This window comes from Macrosteles quadrilineatus, unplaced genomic scaffold (assembly GCF_028750875.1).
Source record: "Macrosteles quadrilineatus isolate MER2022 unplaced genomic scaffold, UCM_ALF_1.0 Scaffold_11__1_contigs__length_5352618, whole genome shotgun sequence".
In the NCBI taxonomy this organism is placed as follows: domain Eukaryota; kingdom Metazoa; phylum Arthropoda; class Insecta; order Hemiptera; family Cicadellidae; genus Macrosteles; species Macrosteles quadrilineatus.
In genome coordinates, this window is record NW_026542604.1 from 539,915 (window position 1) to 559,058 (window position 19,144).

The 19,144-nt window shown below is 35.9% G+C and overlaps 1 protein-coding gene across 2 annotated transcripts in view; it reads left to right on the forward strand.

Moving 5' to 3' along the window:
- Nucleotides 1-18,519, forward strand: part of LOC129004841 (transcription factor AP-2-epsilon-like) — a 114,365-nt gene extending 95,846 nt beyond the window's left edge. For both annotated transcript variants that reach the window (XM_054433498.1, XM_054433497.1), the window contains 4 exons: nt 1,266-1,384; nt 17,395-17,539; nt 17,834-18,005; nt 18,214-18,519. In XM_054433498.1, the coding sequence (XP_054289473.1) occupies nt 1,266-1,384; nt 17,395-17,539; nt 17,834-18,005; nt 18,214-18,354 (577 nt within the window). In that variant the 3' untranslated portion in view covers nt 18,355-18,519. The remainder of the gene's footprint in view (nt 1-1,265; nt 1,385-17,394; nt 17,540-17,833; nt 18,006-18,213) is intronic.
- The last annotated feature ends 625 nt before the right edge of the window (nt 18,520-19,144 follow it).

The following is a 19,144-nucleotide window of genomic DNA, read 5'->3' on the forward strand; positions in this document are numbered from 1 at the left end:
GAGGTACATGATCAAGGTGGATGTCATTCAAATCTATATAAGACATGTTTCGGAATTTATAAACTGTGGTTTATACTTAACAAGCCCGATGAATTGGTAGAACCAAAGGCCATTAAGCCTTGTACAAAAATATTGCAGTATTTGTGTCTACTTTAATGCTATAATATTTTTTTACGAACTAAAAAAGTAGAATAAAAATCCGCCCAAATACGTGTTTCTGAACAGTTTACTCAAAACACAAAACAATTGAACAAAAACACGTCATTAGAGATTCATTTCTGAGCAGGGACCCTTCATGACTAAATTGTACTAGTTTCAAAATCATTTGCTCGCGCTGTTTTTAATTTGTAAGACGATCGAGTATAATCACCAATGTCGGAGAGGCGCGTGACTTTTGGCGCCAAAACGCGGCAGTTACCCGCGGAACGTGCCGGTTACTCCTTGTTTCTATAATTGCCCGCGAGATTTCACCTTCTCGCTCCCGCTCTGCTACCATTACACCGGCTTACAATAATCAGGTCATTTGACTCCCGCGTTCCAGCTTATACTCCCTCCAAACGACCGTCTTTTGTTTTAATTGGAAAAGATTAATGTTCTTTAAATATTATGCGTGTAGTTTGAGAATCGCTAATGATATACTGGTTTTAATGCAATTGTTTTATTGTGAGCATAAATGACGTATTTATTCGGATGAAAACTGTAGGCTGCAAGACTTACTGCAGCCGAGTTCGGATATGCTTGCAGTATGCTTGGAGACTTACTGCAAGACTACCTTTAGGTTTCCATAAGAAAGATATAGACAATGTAAATAAGAAACCGCCCCTATTTTATTCTAAGCCACTCGGATTTTATACTGTGGAAACTACTTTATTAACAGTTTTCGAACTTTTTATAATCGGTGATAAAGCAATGTAATCTCCAAAAGTCATGTATATTCCCATAATTAAACCTGACTAATGAGATCGATAAACGTTTCTTGATCGAGAATAAACAATACTCTATGTGATTAAATTAGTTTCGGGCCCTTGTCATTCTTTTTTAATTGATGGCAGGCTCTTTTGTATACCTAGCACGCTGATAAACCCCATTTATTTGAAGGTCCCGTTTCTTTACGACTTGCCACTACCAAAACTTATCAAGAGCAATTTTTGTCAAAACTGTTGTTGACATAATTCATTTATTCATACACACATTAGAACGTCTAATTATATTGGATCCTTAAACACATCTCTTCAAATATTCAATATTTTGTTCCTTTATTTCAGAGCGAAATCGAAAAATGGCGGACGGCTGCTGAGGGAAAAGCTAGAGAAGATCGGTCTCAACCTGCCTGCGGGGAGAAGAAAAGCTGCAAATGTTACATTGCTGACGTCACTAGTTGAAGGTAGGCATTTGTACTGCAACTGTAGTGAATAGTGTGTTGGAGTTGTTTATGATTGAACTAAGCTAAAATCAAGAAGGGGTGGTTTTAATACTGCGTGTATTCTAAGGCGAAGACAGGTGGAGGAAGGATTAAACGATGGACATTGAATATATATACTAATCACTGACAACTATGGCCAAGTAAATTTTTGAAAAACGTTTAAAGTAAAACCTTAAAACCCCGCTTTACCGACTTTGCATCTCGTCGAACGTCAATTTACAGTTGAATATTTCAAAGGAAAATGCAATGATGAATAATATTTTTTTATCCTTTTTGAATAAAAGCTGAACTGTATTAATTTTATTCTATTTTAAAAGACATTCGCATAAATGAATGTTTACCTTTAAAGGCCTTAAGCCCTATTATGGCGCGTAACGTTTGATATTATTAATTGAGAGTACAAAATTATTCCTACAGAACAAAATCCAAATTGTCACAATCTTGTCTCCAATCGGAATGTCTATCAGTTAGATGACCAGTTGCAGCCTCCGTTATTCCTCAGATTCGAGCGTGCCGAAGCGTATAATTCCGTCAGGACTAATTTGCATTTACTGATAATTTTTGGATCGGCTGCGGCTGCGCCTCCCCGCGCCGAACTGCGCAACTTGTATTGCGTGCGCGGACAGTCGCATTGCCAGCACACGCAATTATAATATCCACTATTAAGATAAATACTGTAAGTTGGTAAAAGTGGAACTTGTAGTTGGTGAATTTCATGTAACTTACTATGTAAAAAATTAACTTACATAATTATGAAAGTTGCGTGATGGGTGAGAAATCATGATGACAGGTATAGAGTATGGGATCAATCTATTGACTTTTGGAGACTATAATTTTTTAGGATAGAAATGTTATGGATATTTATCATTCTTGTGAATCAGCTTAAGACAATTTAAAGGTTACCTCTTTCTGGTTTATACACGGGACTTGACTTTGTTACCGTAATTAAATAAATTTGGAATCATTTCAACGAATAAAAATAGGCATTTATAAACAAAAACAAGCAGTAGTAACAATATTTAAAGTGGTGACATTGACTTTGGATACAGTATTCATCATATTTTAAAATTTAGAGCCTTTGTTATGTCTGTTTCATGCCCGGTTACATTGGGATTGTATACCAATTTCTTTGAGGGGTATATACTTGTCCAATTTCCATTCATTTTTATTTATGTGAAATTCGTATCAAGCATGATTTTATTGACACAATCACAACCCGCCAAAGAACAGTAATACATTATCCCACTCTCTATGGTTTTACCATAGACTAACCAAACCTAAGTAGACTTCTCATCCCATTGCAAATTTTGAAGCTCTTTTTCGTGTCTAGTTCATGTCCGGTGACACTGGGCTTTAGTGTCGACAAAACTTTTTTTATTATTTTAGAATTAATTTAATGATTAGTGCTTTACTGTTTGATTATATAACTAGGCTACGAGTTATTGTTTATGATTATAATTATGGTTATGATTATAGAGTTTTATTTGGTTAAACCGGCTTTAAAGGTGATATAACAAGAAACAAATTGTAAACGAAACACGACCTCTACAGTGCACCGGACAGAACTAACACAAAATTGGCTTCAGCTTGTGTCTTCAGTTTTTTCCATAAGGATGAGAAATCTACTAAGGTAGTTTGTTTTATCTATGGTTTTACGAAGTACATTTTGAGTTATTAAAATCCATCCTAATGAACATAACCTCACTTTTTCTTATATCTCTTGAAAAGTAAATAGGAACATGGTATGTCGCTCTAAAAAAAAAAAACTAAAATACAACAAATTGGTTAGTACAGTGCTTAGGTTTACAAAGGAATATACATTTTCATAGTTGGTGTAAGATGTGCTGATTTATCTAATATTGACATATCTGTGTTGATGTGCAAGAGTAGTCGATGGTGTTATGTTGTTTACTTCATTAGCGACGACAAACAAATCTCGCAACATTCCCTCGTTGGTGCTTCTCTTGGCTTTTTCGCAACTTCAGCCTGTCATTAACTTATTACTCCTTCAGTTCTTACCTAATTTCCAATTTAGACAGTAACTACTACTGTACTGCGATATTTTGAACTTTTCTGAGTGTACTTATGATGTGATTTTCCTCAACAATAGAGTTTACGAGGATTCCTTAAGTTATATCCATGAGTACATCATTTTCCTAAACAACATACGCAATTTTACTGACACAACATGAAAATAATGCTATCCAAGCCACTTTAAAACTCTTTTACGGCTAGTTTAGTTATTTACAGTTCTTGCCTTATTAATTTCCTCTAGTTATTAGTTTCTTTACCTATTGAGCTCCAGGAAAAAAAATTCTACTTAATTTTGAGACCTCACGCTTTTCCACACAATTTAATTAGTAGACAGTTATTTTACATCGGCTCAATGTGAATAAGAATTGTGCTAAATACGTTTTAACCTAACCTAACTTCAATCATTTGCAGGGAAGTGCAGTTTATACAAGCCCATTTGGGAGCCTCCATTAATTTGACACTAATCATAATAAATTTCAATCAATCCTTAAGCTAAGACATAAATTAATCTATAATAGATATACAACAACTTTGACTACGGTTATTCTAAAGCTAGTTGTTAATTAAGGACTGCTCTCAACGATGCTTTAACATCTTTAGAACGACATCTGAACACTCCACTCTCAACTTGACCGTTATATGGTTTACGACGCTATTTAACACACAACAGGTTCGCAAGGAATTTTAACTATTGAGCAACGGCCCCATCTTGAGGTTTAATCCAATAAGATATATAGTTTTCTCTATTTATCCTTATTTATTGGTCAGACTTTCCACCCCGTCACAAGTTTTGTCTCAGTTTTTACAAGTATTTGAAGATAAAATATATTACAATTTATTCAGAGTAAATTCAAATACTTTCTCAGAAGGAGGTAAAATAAAATCCCCAAAACTCTATAAAATACGATCCCTTATACAAATTATGATGTAAAATGTGCATATGAGATGATTTAACAAAGTTTGGCCTTCTAAACAGCAAAATGTTATTTTGTTAAACTTCATTTTGATAACCTCCGCGGGGCATTGAGAGTTTGGCGAAATATGGGAGCTTTTCTGATGAAATTATTTAATATGTTCGCATGTTTTAACATATTGTTTCCTAACACGTTATTAACTCTTGGTATTTCCTTCGAATATCTAGCTGAGCAGTAAGAAGACTCAACCTGCATTTAATAGTATAAGAATTCATAACCACGAATCCTGGTAGTTTGATTTTCAAATAAATCTTTATAAGAAGCATTTCAGTGCGTACCTAAAATCCATAATGTTAGAATGTGGTACTCTTTACGTAACAAAAAGAGTTGAATAGTCCAGGCGCTAAACGGGTTGAGTATGCACTGAAAGTCTGACAAAATTTGACTTTTGATTATTGTTGGGGACATCTAGTAGATGAACAAAATCGATGATGTCGCATTTCTAAGGTGGTCACAACTCGGGGGGGAGGGGGGGAAGTTGCGCGGGTCATCGGTTTACGTTTCCGCGTCTAACTCACAAACGGTTAATGATAGAAAGGTGAATTAAGCGTCTATCTACGCCTAAATATATTGTATTTTAAAAAGGTTATTACAACCTTTCTTCTATCTCTTATACTTTAGGCGCTAATCAACATTTATTGCAAAAAATAAAATTTAAAAATACTTAAAAATGAAATATCGGAAATATTGCGCTTGTTTAGGGCATGTTAAAACTATTTATGGTTAGAAAAACTAACAAGTAGTACAACAACACCAAGTTTAAAGAAATCCGTGCAAAAACAACAGAGCTACGTTGATTTCAGTAAGAGTAAACGTGGAAAATTCGTAGTACCGAGGCGCGCATGGACGGTACGTAGCCCACAGTCGATATAGGTTTGATGTTGTATGTAACTATGGGAAAGCTAAATTTTTCTATGCTGTTAGACCATGTTGAGATGAGAATTTTCCCAAAAGTCCCCACTCCTACCCCTTTGTGCTTTCCTCTACCCCCCCCCTTTTAGATAAATTTAAAGTCTCTTAGAAATTAAGCTATAACCTTAAAACGGGTAAGGATAATAACGCAATCTTTTATTAATCATTTTGCGTTACGATAATCTACAAAAAGAATTATTAGATGAATAAATGATGAAGAAGATAGATGATGAAGAAGAAGAAAATGTGTTCATTGTAATAAAAATCAATACAGTGTTTTTTATTTAAATGCAAAGAACAATGGTCAAAGACCGTCTGTTTTGTGTAAGACACACTGATTTTAAAATATTTTAAAACCGTTTAAAAAAATACCATGAATCACATACAGTTATTCATAAAATAAACTGATTTCCACTACAGAACATAAACAAATAGCACTACATACTAATAAAGATCAGATAACAATTGAATGAATAATAAAATTTAAATGTAGCCTACTGAGAATCTGAATTTTTCCTACAAACAGTTAATAATTCATAAAACAAACCTGTTACTTTTATAATTTACTTTGATAGATACTTAACAAACAATACTTTATAATTTTTTTTAAATTACATAGATTTTTTCAATTTTTGTATCGATATCTCAATTCCTTAATTTAATAATTATACTCCATTATCAATTCCCACCCTTTACTCCACGCCTCTTTAAGATAATTTCCAAGTGCCCGCCAATCTTTGCCATTTAAAAATTCAAAAAAACTCATATTCATTTAAATATAACTTGTTAGACCAAAATTGACGTATCTTTTTTTAAATTGGAGATTCTGCTATAAAAGGGTACACGTTTCATCCCGGTTGAGATTACATAGTGAACATACACAAATTTTATTTTCCATATAGTGTTAACTTTTTATTAGACGACCCCTTTTAATAATTGTAAAAATGTTTTTAGGGATGGTTACGAATAAAAAATATATATCCACAATTTTCCAATATGGCCAACAACTTTGTTATTTCTTATGGAATACGCTGTATTTGAGTATTCTTTTACAATTTAAAAGCTATTTTCTTATTCGTGACATTTTTTCTCTAAACCTACCCCATTTAGGAGTTACAGCGTGTTCTATCTAAAAGAAAGGCTTGTGGTGTACATTCGGCATCCTGTAGCTCATAAACGAGTAAGTTGAGGGAGAAAGTGCAAAGAATAAATAAGTCACATATAAGTCCTCGTTCAAAAAAATATATAAAATACGTTAAAAAATACTGATTTTGTTGTTTTAAAAATGGCCACCATTTTCAAAAATGCTAGCTTACTTTGATATTGGAACAATTTATTTTATGGTTTTTTTTTAAATGTAGATATGATTTGAAAACTTGTTTATTCTTTGTATTTCTGCTCTTAAACTTACGTTTATGAGCTGTGAGGATGCAGGATGTACTCACAAACCATTTCTTTTTCGATGTAACTCCTAAACAAGTAGCTTTAGAGAAAAATGTCAAGAATAAAAATGTTTAAAAGTTGTGCGTTTACATTCTAAAACAATCATAAAATACAGGGTATTCCATAGGACTAACAAAGTTGTCAGCCATATTGGAAAATGGCGAACATATTTTTAAAATTCGAAACTACTAAAAAAAAATCTTAAAATAAAGGGTAGTGTCCCATAAGAAGTTAACTCTATATCTCATAATAAAAAAGTTATCTATTGGTTCACTTTAGGTGAGACACCCTGTATAATAAAATGAGGCTCTGGTGTACAGCAGCAAATGCACGATATTCATTCATATGTATCCACTACAGTCTGTATATGTACTGAATGAGCTACATAACGTTAATATAATCTATATAAAGCGGCAAATTCAAATACAAAAACCATAATATAGGTACGTAATTTTTTCATTGTTGCGGTGCACAAAAAAGCCTGAGTCCTGTAAAATCAATATACTGTACTATCTATAACTACTATATGCAAACAAACTGTTAATAACTATGTATCATTTTAAAATGTAAACTATGCACCCCAAATTTTGTATCAAACATTTTGTTGTGCGACCTCGTATAAAACTACAAAGAAAAGTTTCATAAATTAATCCGTAAACAATATTTTTTTATGTTTATGATATTTTTTAACTATGAATATTTAGGATACCATGGTAAACACCTTTTGTAGAATATCGTAACGCAAAATGATTAATAAAAGATTGCGTTATTATCCTTACCCGTTTTAAAGTTATAGCTTAATTTCTAAGAGACTGTAAATTTATCTAAAGGGGGGGGGGGTAGAGGAAAGCACAAAGGGGTAGGAGTGGGGACTTTTGGGAAAATGCTCATCTCAACATGGTCTAACAGCATAGAAAAATTCAGCTTTCCCATAGTTACATACAACATCAAACCTATATCGACTGTGGGCTACGTACCGTCCATGCGCGCCTCGGTACTACTACGAATTTTCCACGTTTACTCTTACTGAAATCAACGTAGCTCTGTTGTTTTTGCGCGGATTTCTTTAAACTTGGTGTTGTTGTACTACTTGTTAGTTTTTCTAACCATAAATAGTTTTAACATGCCCTAAACAAGCGCAATATTTCCGATATTTCATTTTTAAGTATTTTTAAATTTTATTTTTTGCAATAAATGTTGATTAGCGCCTAAAGTATAAGAGATAGAAGAAAGGTTGTAATAACCTTTTTAAAATACAATATATTTAGGCGTAGATAGACGCTTAATTCACCTTTCTATCATTAACCGTTTGTGAGTTAGACGCGGAAACGTAAACCGATGACCCGCGCAACTTCCCCCCCTCCCCACCGAGTTGTGACCACCTTAGAAATGCGACATCATCGATTTTGTTCATCTACTAGATGTCCCCAACAATAATCAAAAGTCAAATTTTGTCAGACTTTCAGTGCATACTCAACCCGTTTAGCGCCTGGACTAGAAGTCTTAATGCAATAATCTATCATCAAAGGTTAAAAAACAATCTTTTTATTTACCGGGGTATTCGATAGGTTTGACTTCAAATTTCTTTCCTTCAGTATGTTCTAAAGAACCTAATAAATGTTCAAACAGTATTTCACCCAAACATTATGAATGGACCTTGTATTCTTTTAGGACCACACGTTTGGGCCTAGTAATTCATTTATTGCCAAAAGAAACCACGAATACGATAGACCGTGTACTTTCATTAAACTTCGCGTACTTGTAGCAGTTGTGATTTCTCTAACATCGCTGTTTCAAATACATTGTCAGTCGCTGTCGACAGAAATACCCCTGTACAGTTATTCAGATATATCGAGCGCGCTTTCTTCCTCTATTATACCTGCCACCCTAATTAAGTTCACACCTTTCTAATCTTATCTTAGTTAAGAAACCGCCTCAATACGAGAGAAATAGTTTATTTCGTGGATTCGCTAAGATTTGAAATTATGATTGTGATGTTAGTTGAGTTGGAAATCCGTTGATTTTGAGTAAAGTTTTATAGCGTGAAACTTTTTAGGGCGTTTGGATTTGAAGTAATGGTTTTAAAGTATACAATTTCAATATAAATATCACGTAACATTGATGTTTTCCCCTGTTTTAATACACTTATTTAATTTTTTCCGCAACTCTCTATACTTTAGGTTTGTTTAGGGATCTATGCAATCCACATTTCATTTAGACTAGATTCCAAACGCAAATAATTCCAATGGTTACATCGATCATTTAACTAATATAAAGTCCTTATACATGCTAGGAATATAAGCAATCAAACTTAAATGTGCAGCATATTTCTAATCCCCTGTAATTTGTCTTGCAAGGCCAGCTGTTTGAATATTTATAATCTGTTAGTCAATAATCCACTTCTACTACTCACTCTACTCGCCCTATTTACACTCATACTCAAGCACTGTTATTAAATCAATGCGTACAGAGTTGGGCACGGATTTCTAAATTCATAGGATAGGATTACAGAGTAATTGTAGTTTTCAACGTTAGTCTTGTTTTCAAGTACGTTTTTATTTATGTTACTTTAGCAGAATCGTCGAACAGAATAAGCGTGTCGTTAAATTAATTCGATTCTCTTTATTATCCGACAGCAAGATTTATACAATTAATGTAATTAAATGTTTAGTGAGATTAGCTGAAGTATGTTCATAAGTAAGAGTTTAATACACTGATCGTAATTGTTGTTTTTTACTACATTTAGACCAATAAACAAGCAGTGTTCTTACATTCATCTTCAATTTGAGGTTAGAAAGATCCTATGATATTTTTTAATGCGGTGCCTTGATGTCCACACAGTTTGGTTTAAAACCCACGGCCACACAAGTATAGTATAGGTATGGTGTGTATGTGTGTTAACGGGCCGATGTACAGATTCAGACACATTATGCGTGTTTGTGTGTGTTAGTGCGTGTGTGTGTCCACGTACGTGTAAAATAACACCTGATCGTTGCTTCATCGCTGTTTATACCCGTTAATGACATTCATTAAACAGCCCCGTGTCCCGCGACAACGTACTGCTTTTAGCCAAACTGGATTAGTTCATTCACCCAGACCTGTTCAGCACTCAGCAGTAAACGCAGTGTTACAGTTTACGATGTGTGCGGTCTTGAATTCTCTTGGGATTTTGTCCCAATTGGGGATATTTTGGTAGCATCTGGGGTAAACTATGTTGTTGGACAAGAGTTTGGAAATTAATTACATTTAACTTTAAAAATGGAAAAGGTGCTTACAATAACCTAAATTCAAATAGGTATATGTATTTATGGCTAAATGGTGATTGACTAGCAGTTTTTTGTCATTAAAAGTTATCATGACTCAAGTAATCGCCAGAAAATAACCGTTCGTAAGTAACCGCAGCCATTGCTACCCAAGAACATCCAACACGAGATCCTAGAGGAAATTAATCCTGTAGCTGATTCAGAGTGCCCAAAATAACTCAATCAGCAACGCACTCAAACCGGAGAAACTGAGCGCTCATAAAGACCTAATTCAAAATAGTTCCAAAACTCCAGAAGAAAAGCGGTCCCAGAACGCAACCCTGCGGAAGCCTGCACGTCCGCGCGTGGCGATTGCCACCAAACTATTTCAATTTTCGCAAAATGAAGCACGCGCGCTCGCGTCCCGTAGATCACGTCGTTTTTAATTGGTCTCCGTGGTGGGCCCATTACCATTGTGCGGTCTTAAACACCGGGTAGTGAATGAATACATTACAGATCCCAATTGATATCCGGGAGCCTATCATTGCGGCCAAATGACATGGACGCTGGGTCCCAATCAGAAAAGAAATTAAACACGGGTTAAACTTTCGTTATTAAGATGTCCCCGAGATTGCCGCTTTGCCCCCCCCCCCTCTGCTACTTCCACTGCGATTGCGGGCGAAAACGTTGCTGTGCGTAACCCGGATGACAAAGGGACCCCCCGGAAGGTCTAATGGACGTGGATTTGCAGACTTTCTGTGTTTTGAATTGCTAAAAGTGCTTTTGAAAACTCATTTTGGGTTATTAGGCCTACACTCTCTAAGAAATTTTAACTGATAAAAGTTGTTCATCTTGATCAAATAAGCTTGATCCAATGATTTATGAATATTTCCAATTCAATATATCTCTCATCCCCTTTTCCGTTTGGAAGATTTGTTTTAGAATGCTTGTTTTCCAAGTAGTTTATGCGTTTGGTTTGAAACTTTGAAACTACATGGATGCTTTTTATTCGCATTCCTTGTACAGGTGTCGAGTTATTCTTGATCATTGGGATTTTTATGATCATTTGTATTGGCTAAAGAAGCAACTGATCATAGCGAGTAACGCATCTCACTTCATTCTACACTTGTTTACTCATATTTAGGTTAAAATCACACGAACAAAATCAACCGAAGAGAAACAAGGCACGGTCAAAATACTTTTCTGACTCACAATTTGTGTTTATATTTTGTCACGTCCTACGTTTGCTTGTGAATGGCAGCAACCTCGATATACTCGTCTCTATTCGATAGCATTGAACTCAATCAAGGAGTTACGGAGAGATTAATGTTTACAACGTTTAAGGAGTGTTAAGTTCCACATATTGTTTACAATGACCCAGCAACATTTACATCCTCCAGACAGCTCCAGAGCTGCTTGACTGGATATCGTTATGGTCCCACCGGATCAGCCACTCCTCATCACACCTGGTTCCAAATCGGTGCGGTTTCAACTCTACCATTACGCCGCGCTGATCCCCTTTATTTTATTTCAACAAAACGCAAATGATTAACGGTAGAAGATTGTTTGGCCTACACGTGTTGGTCGAGTATAGTGGTTAGTCGGGATTGCGAGTCGGCCATCCACGGCTTCCGGGTCGAGCGTGATTCTCGTTGGCGTGAGAATAGGTGCTTAGACGAAACGATTTGCACATTTGTAGAAAGGTGTCAGGTGATATGCGGTTTCGGTTTAGCTTCGTCTTAAGTCGAAGATAGAGTATGGCAATGAGTTGTATCTATGGGTCAGATTATCTTCATCTTCCTCGGGGGAGGGGTGGTTCTCATGGTACACCAAACGATCCATGAGATAGTATTTTATTTTTGCTATTCTTCTTATCTGTAAAATTTGTGATTTCCCTGTGGTAATGTTAAGCAATATATCTTCACCATATAAAACTTGTGCTATCAATGTAATAGGTAGAGTTTGGCGTTGACAGAAAGAATAAGAAGTTATTATGCAATCTGTGGCTTACACAAGAGTAACAGTCGTACAGAACTGTCAATATTTGAAACTTCTAATTGATTCTCGAGGGATTTTTTAGTTCTAAGTTCAGGATTTGAAGAATGTTCATGTTCCCACAGCAATGTAGCTGAACTTTGTCTTGTCTTCTACGAATCTGAGATAGGATATTTTGGGTGGCCAAAAGTTTGGGTGTGAGTAATATATGCTAATATAAACTTTAAATATTGCTTAAGCAATTAATTTTAAAGTTAAATCACACGAATTTAATTAAACGTCAAAGTTGACACCTCTGGTATTATCAAAAGATATGCAACGATTGAATTTACAAATTACTCATTAGTAAAATCTCATTAGCAAAATCTCTCCATTTTGCGATCTAACGCAATTACCCGGTAAATTGTTCCCCTCAAACCCCTTTCCGAGTAGCGCACACGTCTCGGCAAGCCCATTTACAATTGCGAATTGATCGTACTAATCGATACAGTAATCGATTCTGCAGGATGAATGGTACAAATCGATCTTCATTGACCGTCGATGCGGTGCGGACAGCCGGGTCTCGGGTATATTACCGTGTTCAAGTCACGAGCGGGTGATTGCATCCATTCAACTGCACGCGGCTCCGGGGTACAACCATGGTCTTTGTTGTGAAAAGCATTTCCTGAAGACCATCTTCCGAGAAAGCGGTCATGATAGCCCTCTAGAGAGTTCGAGTGAGAAGGTCGCGTCTTAGATGATATTGAAAATGGATGATGGATAATATCTTTGCTACATTGGTAGAAGTTCTTCGGATTTCCAGTCTTTCGATTTGTATTTTGATCTATCAGGTGATTGGTAACATTTTGATTCCCCTATTCCACCATCTTCTAACTCATATGAACATACTCCACCGTTGAGATCTATTTTTGGTGAATTCAAAACTGGACTCAGCTCTTCATTTCAAACGGCCTTCAGTAATTGAAAAAAACTACATTCGGCGTCTAATACATCTACACACTAGTCGACTAGTTTTTCATTTATATTTTGGTTGAAATCAGCCATATTGCGACTACATCTCTGATGATACTGATTGAGAAAATGTTCATCGTAATCTATAGTGAATTTACTGAACTCTTTTCAAAAACAGTATATTTCAAAATTACTATAGTAATTCTCGTTAATTAACTGTTAGTCCAAAAAGTAAACCGTAGTTCTTCACCGTTCTTGACACCGAAGAACATCTTTGAACTCCAAATTCCAAAAGACAAACAAACTAATTTTTGATCAGTCTGATTAACGAATTGTCTTCCACACAAGTTAAGTTATTCCTCAACATAAATAACTTGTTAGGAAGAGGTAATGACCGGAGCGGGCAGTCTTCAGAAGTGGGGAATGGGATGAAGTTCAAATGTCCAGTAGTCAAGAGTCCAGTAGCCGGTAAGCGAGGGGCGGACAGTTGAGGAAAGAGGATGAAATTGTAGCCTGTCTTACAGCCCCGACTACCTTATGTCTCAAGTCATGTCTCAAGCAAAGCAAGAAGGTTGAGAAACCTCATTCAAGGTCTCAGGGCCGCGAAATTTCATGTTTCTGATTTGTTGCTGCACATTTTATGACGGAAAAAAATCTCAAAAAATATTTCTCAGTAGAGGTCCGATAATACATCTTTTACGTACATTTTAACTTAAAATGGTGGACCTCAATTGTAAATATCAAGCATATATAACTTGGTCATATCTTTTACTTCATTAATTCTTTTACAGTGTTTTTATATTTAGATTTTTAAGCTCACTTTTTCTACAAAAATTACCAGTTATAAAAACAATTTCCCATTAAGGAAAAATCCCTTTACATTACACTTGTAATGATTTGCATGATTATCGATCACGACACAATAAATGTCGCATTGTTACACTTATTGTAATATAAAACTCCTCTTTTATTCGTAGCGTTTATGGATAAAGCCATCCTAAAACAAATTTCTCGTAACTTGTGTGATGCGTAAAAAGTGGTATTCTTGTATCGTAAGTTTACCATCGTTCAATCCAAATACCTAAATTCAACGCCAAAACCTACAAATGTTTAAATAGTCGTTTTGACATTGTGGACCCGGAAATGTATCTCACATTAGTAACTGCTGTTCGATCTTTCAAGGTTAGGGTGGTATCAATCATTAATACAGAAATTACCCCTTACGCAAGCAATACTGTATATGAATTACTTGTTGATAAATACATAATATCATTAAGCCAATTGGAATGCACTTTTTTCAATCGCTGTAACACTAACGATTGAAAACGCTAACTTCTAATCAAAACACAAAGGCAAACACAACAAACAAAGATGAAAGATGTATAATTTACTGTTGACTAATTTGTTTTCTACTTCATTACCGGAGGTTCGTATTCGTCAGCCGCGGTCTGTCCGCCTCTACCGCTGCCCGACGGTAGACAAATGGAAGCCGTTTGCACCCGTAGACCCAGCTACCGAACTCACTCTAATTATTAGAACTGTTCTGCCGTTTTAATTGCCCCTTGGACCTCGAAAAGGATTGGGCTTAGGTCTAACCACTACGCTGGATGACGTTTTTATTTCGGCGGTAAATAATTTCGGTGAGTTAGATCGTCCGCAGATGTGATTTGTGGATTTGATCTCGTGTACGGTTCTGGTTCGAAGTTGTTTCGATAATTGGTACTGCACTTTTTTCGGTGGACGTTTCTCAATGGTGTGATATGAGAGTTGATTATATTTTTAACAAAACTACACTGAAACAACAACTTGTTGTAGACTATAGCGAATTTCATGCCACATTACCCACCTAGCTTAGTATTAAACATGGCAGAAAATACAATTTCAACTGCAATACCACACTCTGTGAGACACACAATCAGCTTTTTCTATTTGAATAAATAATTTGATCCAGCTGGTCCGTATAGATGGGATGAATACTTAAATATAAAAGTCGACGATATGTTTGAATTTTTGTTGGGGTGTGAGTGTCTCGTTTTTATTGTATGAAATTCCTAAATGAAATCTGTATATACGAGTACTATGGGATGGGTTTAAATTTTAAAAATTAAATATTCTCTTACGACCCTTGAGTCTTTCAGCCCTTGTTACACTTCTCAGATGTATATGCCTCTGCACACTATAAATCAATTTGATTGTTCAAATCGGCCCCAGCTGCCCTTGCCCTTGTTTTTTAAGACCCTGACTTAAGAAATGGCCATGAATAGCCTAAAGAAACTGTATTCATTTAACAATTTTCCTCCACTGTACTTCACCTTAAATACGCACTTAGGTTTATTAGCGTCGTATAATTTTAATCTAATCCATAGGTAAAATGTTAGCCAATACAAAGTAGTTTTGTACTTAGAAACATCAGTTTGTAAAAATCGTAATACGTCTACGGCCTTCCCGATTTCACATTTCCTTAGACATTATTCAACAATAGGCCTATGTTAAAACCCCAGCCTTTACGATTTCGTCACAGTCAGTCCACAGCCACCACGATGTCCAGCGACCCGATCTTGTCTAACGGACGCTACTTCGGCCCCAACTGGTTTAAATCACCTTGTAATTTAGAATTTAATTAATTTCTAAAACGGCCCCTCCACAATTACAGCAGTTTCCCGGGTTTTGATTCGCCTTAACGAGCCGAGACCGGTCGCGATGAAATTCTACTTGCGTATTTTTTGCCCTTGCGTGTTTTTATGATTGCCTTTTTTGCTTCTAAAGACACGTTGATGAATTGGATAACGGCGTTGGCAATTCAATTCAGTCTCATGAATGGACATTTCTCACATTTTACATATTTATTGCTTCTGCTAACTGGTTGTGTCAAACTAGGCATGAAAATAATCTGGGTAGTTATTACAGTAATACATCTAGTTAACTCGAGTATTAGTTTAAAACTTTGTTATATTTGTCTCTGTCTCGTATAGATCATTGCGAAGGGCATTTTGCTGTTTGGATTTTTTTTCCTCTGGCATTGTAACCGAAGGCTAAAGCACAAATCGTCAAATGTAACATTTAGTGTGTGTGTGTGAAATTTGTTAGCCTATAAGAGCACTTAAATTTCACTAACACGATATATTAATACAGGCTTATGATTGTACAATAGGTTAATAGACTACTACTTGCACTGTTCAAAGTTAATGGTACAAATAATTACCATGACATCTTTGTGACATATCAATACTTAACTCTAAAGCCTCGTAGACCATTGACACTTGCCTTGGTACGAAACGTCCCTCTGGTGGCTCCCCCAGAAGCGCAAGTCAAGTCATGTCCGATGCTGGGTCACTGAGCCCGGGGCTCGTCAAAAACAAAACCGCTGCCGACCCACAATGAGAACGCAATCAAAATACCATTTATTCATTTTCTCCACTCATCTTTTTATCTCCATTGGCTGTTGTAAATTAATCAGCCGTTGTCTAGATTTTTAATAACTCCCTCAGTAGAAGGTGGCGCCGGTACAAAAGGCACAAAGAGCTACCGGATCTATTGTCACATGATAAACAAAGCGTCTGTTGTGTACAGTGTTACGCAACCGATCCGCCACCTATCGCCATTCTGTATCTGGATTAAAACACAACAATGTGTTTGCAATCAAGAAGCGACAAGCATGAATGGCCAGTCTTGCAGGCACCGAAGAGATTTCGCGACCAATGCCTTCTTGATTTGGGATCAGTAGTTGTAGTGGAGGCTGAAGAGAGTTGTAGATTAGCCTCAGTAGTGCAATGGAGTCTACGGGGAACTCATGATGAAATAGAGGAGTTGTCGTGTCAGTTAGGTTCTTGAATAAAGCAAAAAAGTTGCTGGTTGCCGAAAACACATCTATTTAGTAAAATCTCTAAAAAAAACTGTCTAGGGAACAATGTTTACTCTTCCTTAAAGATACCTCTGATAGAGGTTCTACTTTTTAGGCAAACCAAATTATGAGGCTATTTTGAACTTGAAGTATCTAGTGTAACAGTAAAGTACTCAAACCGTCAAGAGACTTATCTTTTCTACACTTTCCAATCAAAGAAGTTATGCTTGAAGGCTTAGAGGTTTGAGGTTTTAACACAGAATGGTACTCTTTCTAAATTGACGAACATCTATGTAATTGTTCAGACTGACAAAATTATATAATAATGATATAATGAAGCTTTTTTCATAAAGAATGTATAAAACTCTGAGTATAGCAAAAAGTCATCAACTTTGTGCTTAGCGAAAATTAGGGAAGAAACTTTGTACTACTAATCATATTTATGCTACAACATTAATGATTTTGTGTTGAGGGAGGCCTATGCATGTTTCGCAGTGAATCGTGTTGTTAAAGCTATAAAAGCATATGTATCAATGTATCTAATGATGTTCTTTGTCTCTAATATCTACCTTTTTTCAGGTGAGGCGATACACTTGGCCAGAGACTTTGGCTATGTCTGCGAGACGGAGTTTCCTGCCAGACAAGTAGCTGAATACCTTTGTCGCCAACACACGAACGATCCAACAGAGACATACAGGCGGAAGGAACTCATCCACGCTACCAAGTGAGACTAACAAAAAATATTGACTCTAAGTTTTAAATATTTACAAAAGTTTTACTGAAATGTGTGTATGGTTTCCATATAGTTCTTTACCCACTTGGATGCGTAAATGCATCCATAATATTTAAGTTTCATAGCAGTGCAGTTAGCCTAGAGCGAAAGGAATGGATATGATTCCTGGCTTATTCATTCACAAATATTTTATAGGTGTTTTCAACTACACAATTCCAACTTTAAAAATATATATGTCTCGTCTCAACTACATACAAAATTGATAAAGTTGTCATATTTTTTCAGACAAGTAACCAAGGAGTTGATGGATCTTCTCAACCAAGACAGATCTCCTCTCTGTAACACTCGGCCACAGCATATCCTGGAGCCGAGCATACAACGACATCTCACTCATTTCTCACTCATCTCGCACGGCTTCGGTAGTCCAGCCATCGTAGCAGCCCTCACTGCTATACAGGTAAACCATATGTTAGAGTGTGATCTTCATATTGTAAAGAAAATAATATCCAGCAATCAGCAATCAGAAATTTCAGTCAAGGAGTTTAAGCTGGAACATAAAATCAAGGGAACATTGAGCAGATTAAAAGAAGGACTACCAAGACAATTCCACAAATTTTCTAACCTAATCTTTTTTTGAAGTTTATTAATAAGATTCTTTTTTTCAGAACTTTCTCTCAGAGTCGCTGAAACACTTGGAGAAGGTTTACCCATCTGGCAACAGTCTTTCAGTGACGTCTTCTCAACAAGGAGGTCCTGTACTGTCAGATACCAAGCCTAAAGACTTGGGGTCTGAGATGAAAAAGTGAGGCTGGTTCCGACGGGCCCCTGAGGCCCCTCCGCCCGCTCCCACCCCTATCACGGCCATTCGGCACTCCTGGCCCTACAACTGACAGGTCGAAGGCTAGCTGCGGATCCAACAGAGTTGCATCAAGCAAGAAACTTCAGGGATATGACTGGTTACTTAGTAGGAATCAAACCAAAATCATGATTTACTATCAAGTTGTATTTGGGTAATAGACAGAAATTTTGATGAACCTGGCTTTAACAACCTTCCCGAATCAGTTTTTTATCTAAGTCCTATATAAAGTTACTTGAGTGTTATTTAAGTTCAACTATGAGTTAACTTACATAATAGTATAATTATTTTAACATTAAATGCACTGTATTGTACTCAAAATTTGACATGCAGCAGATTCAATATAGGTTGATGACCAAAAAGTTAATTGATTATTCAGTTCAATATGTCAAAAAAGTTTATTAGGAGTTCGGAAAATATTGTAGTGTTCAAAATCTCCAACAACCAAAATTTTTTACAGTTTAAACTTAAATGTTGAAAATAGCAGCCAGAATCATTTTGAAGTTTTAAAGCTTGCAGATAAAATCAAAGGAAATTAATCAAAATATTCTTTAAACTTGAGTTTTTCCCAAAGCATCCAGTTGTATGAGACATTATTTCCTCAAATCTTTATATAAATCATATCAACTAGAGTGCTATACCTGTGTTGGTTTTGAGAAGGTTTCATAAAGGGGTACAAAAAATAATTAGAGACAAATACTTTGCAATTAATTTAGTATTTATTAAAATGTTTCCTTCAA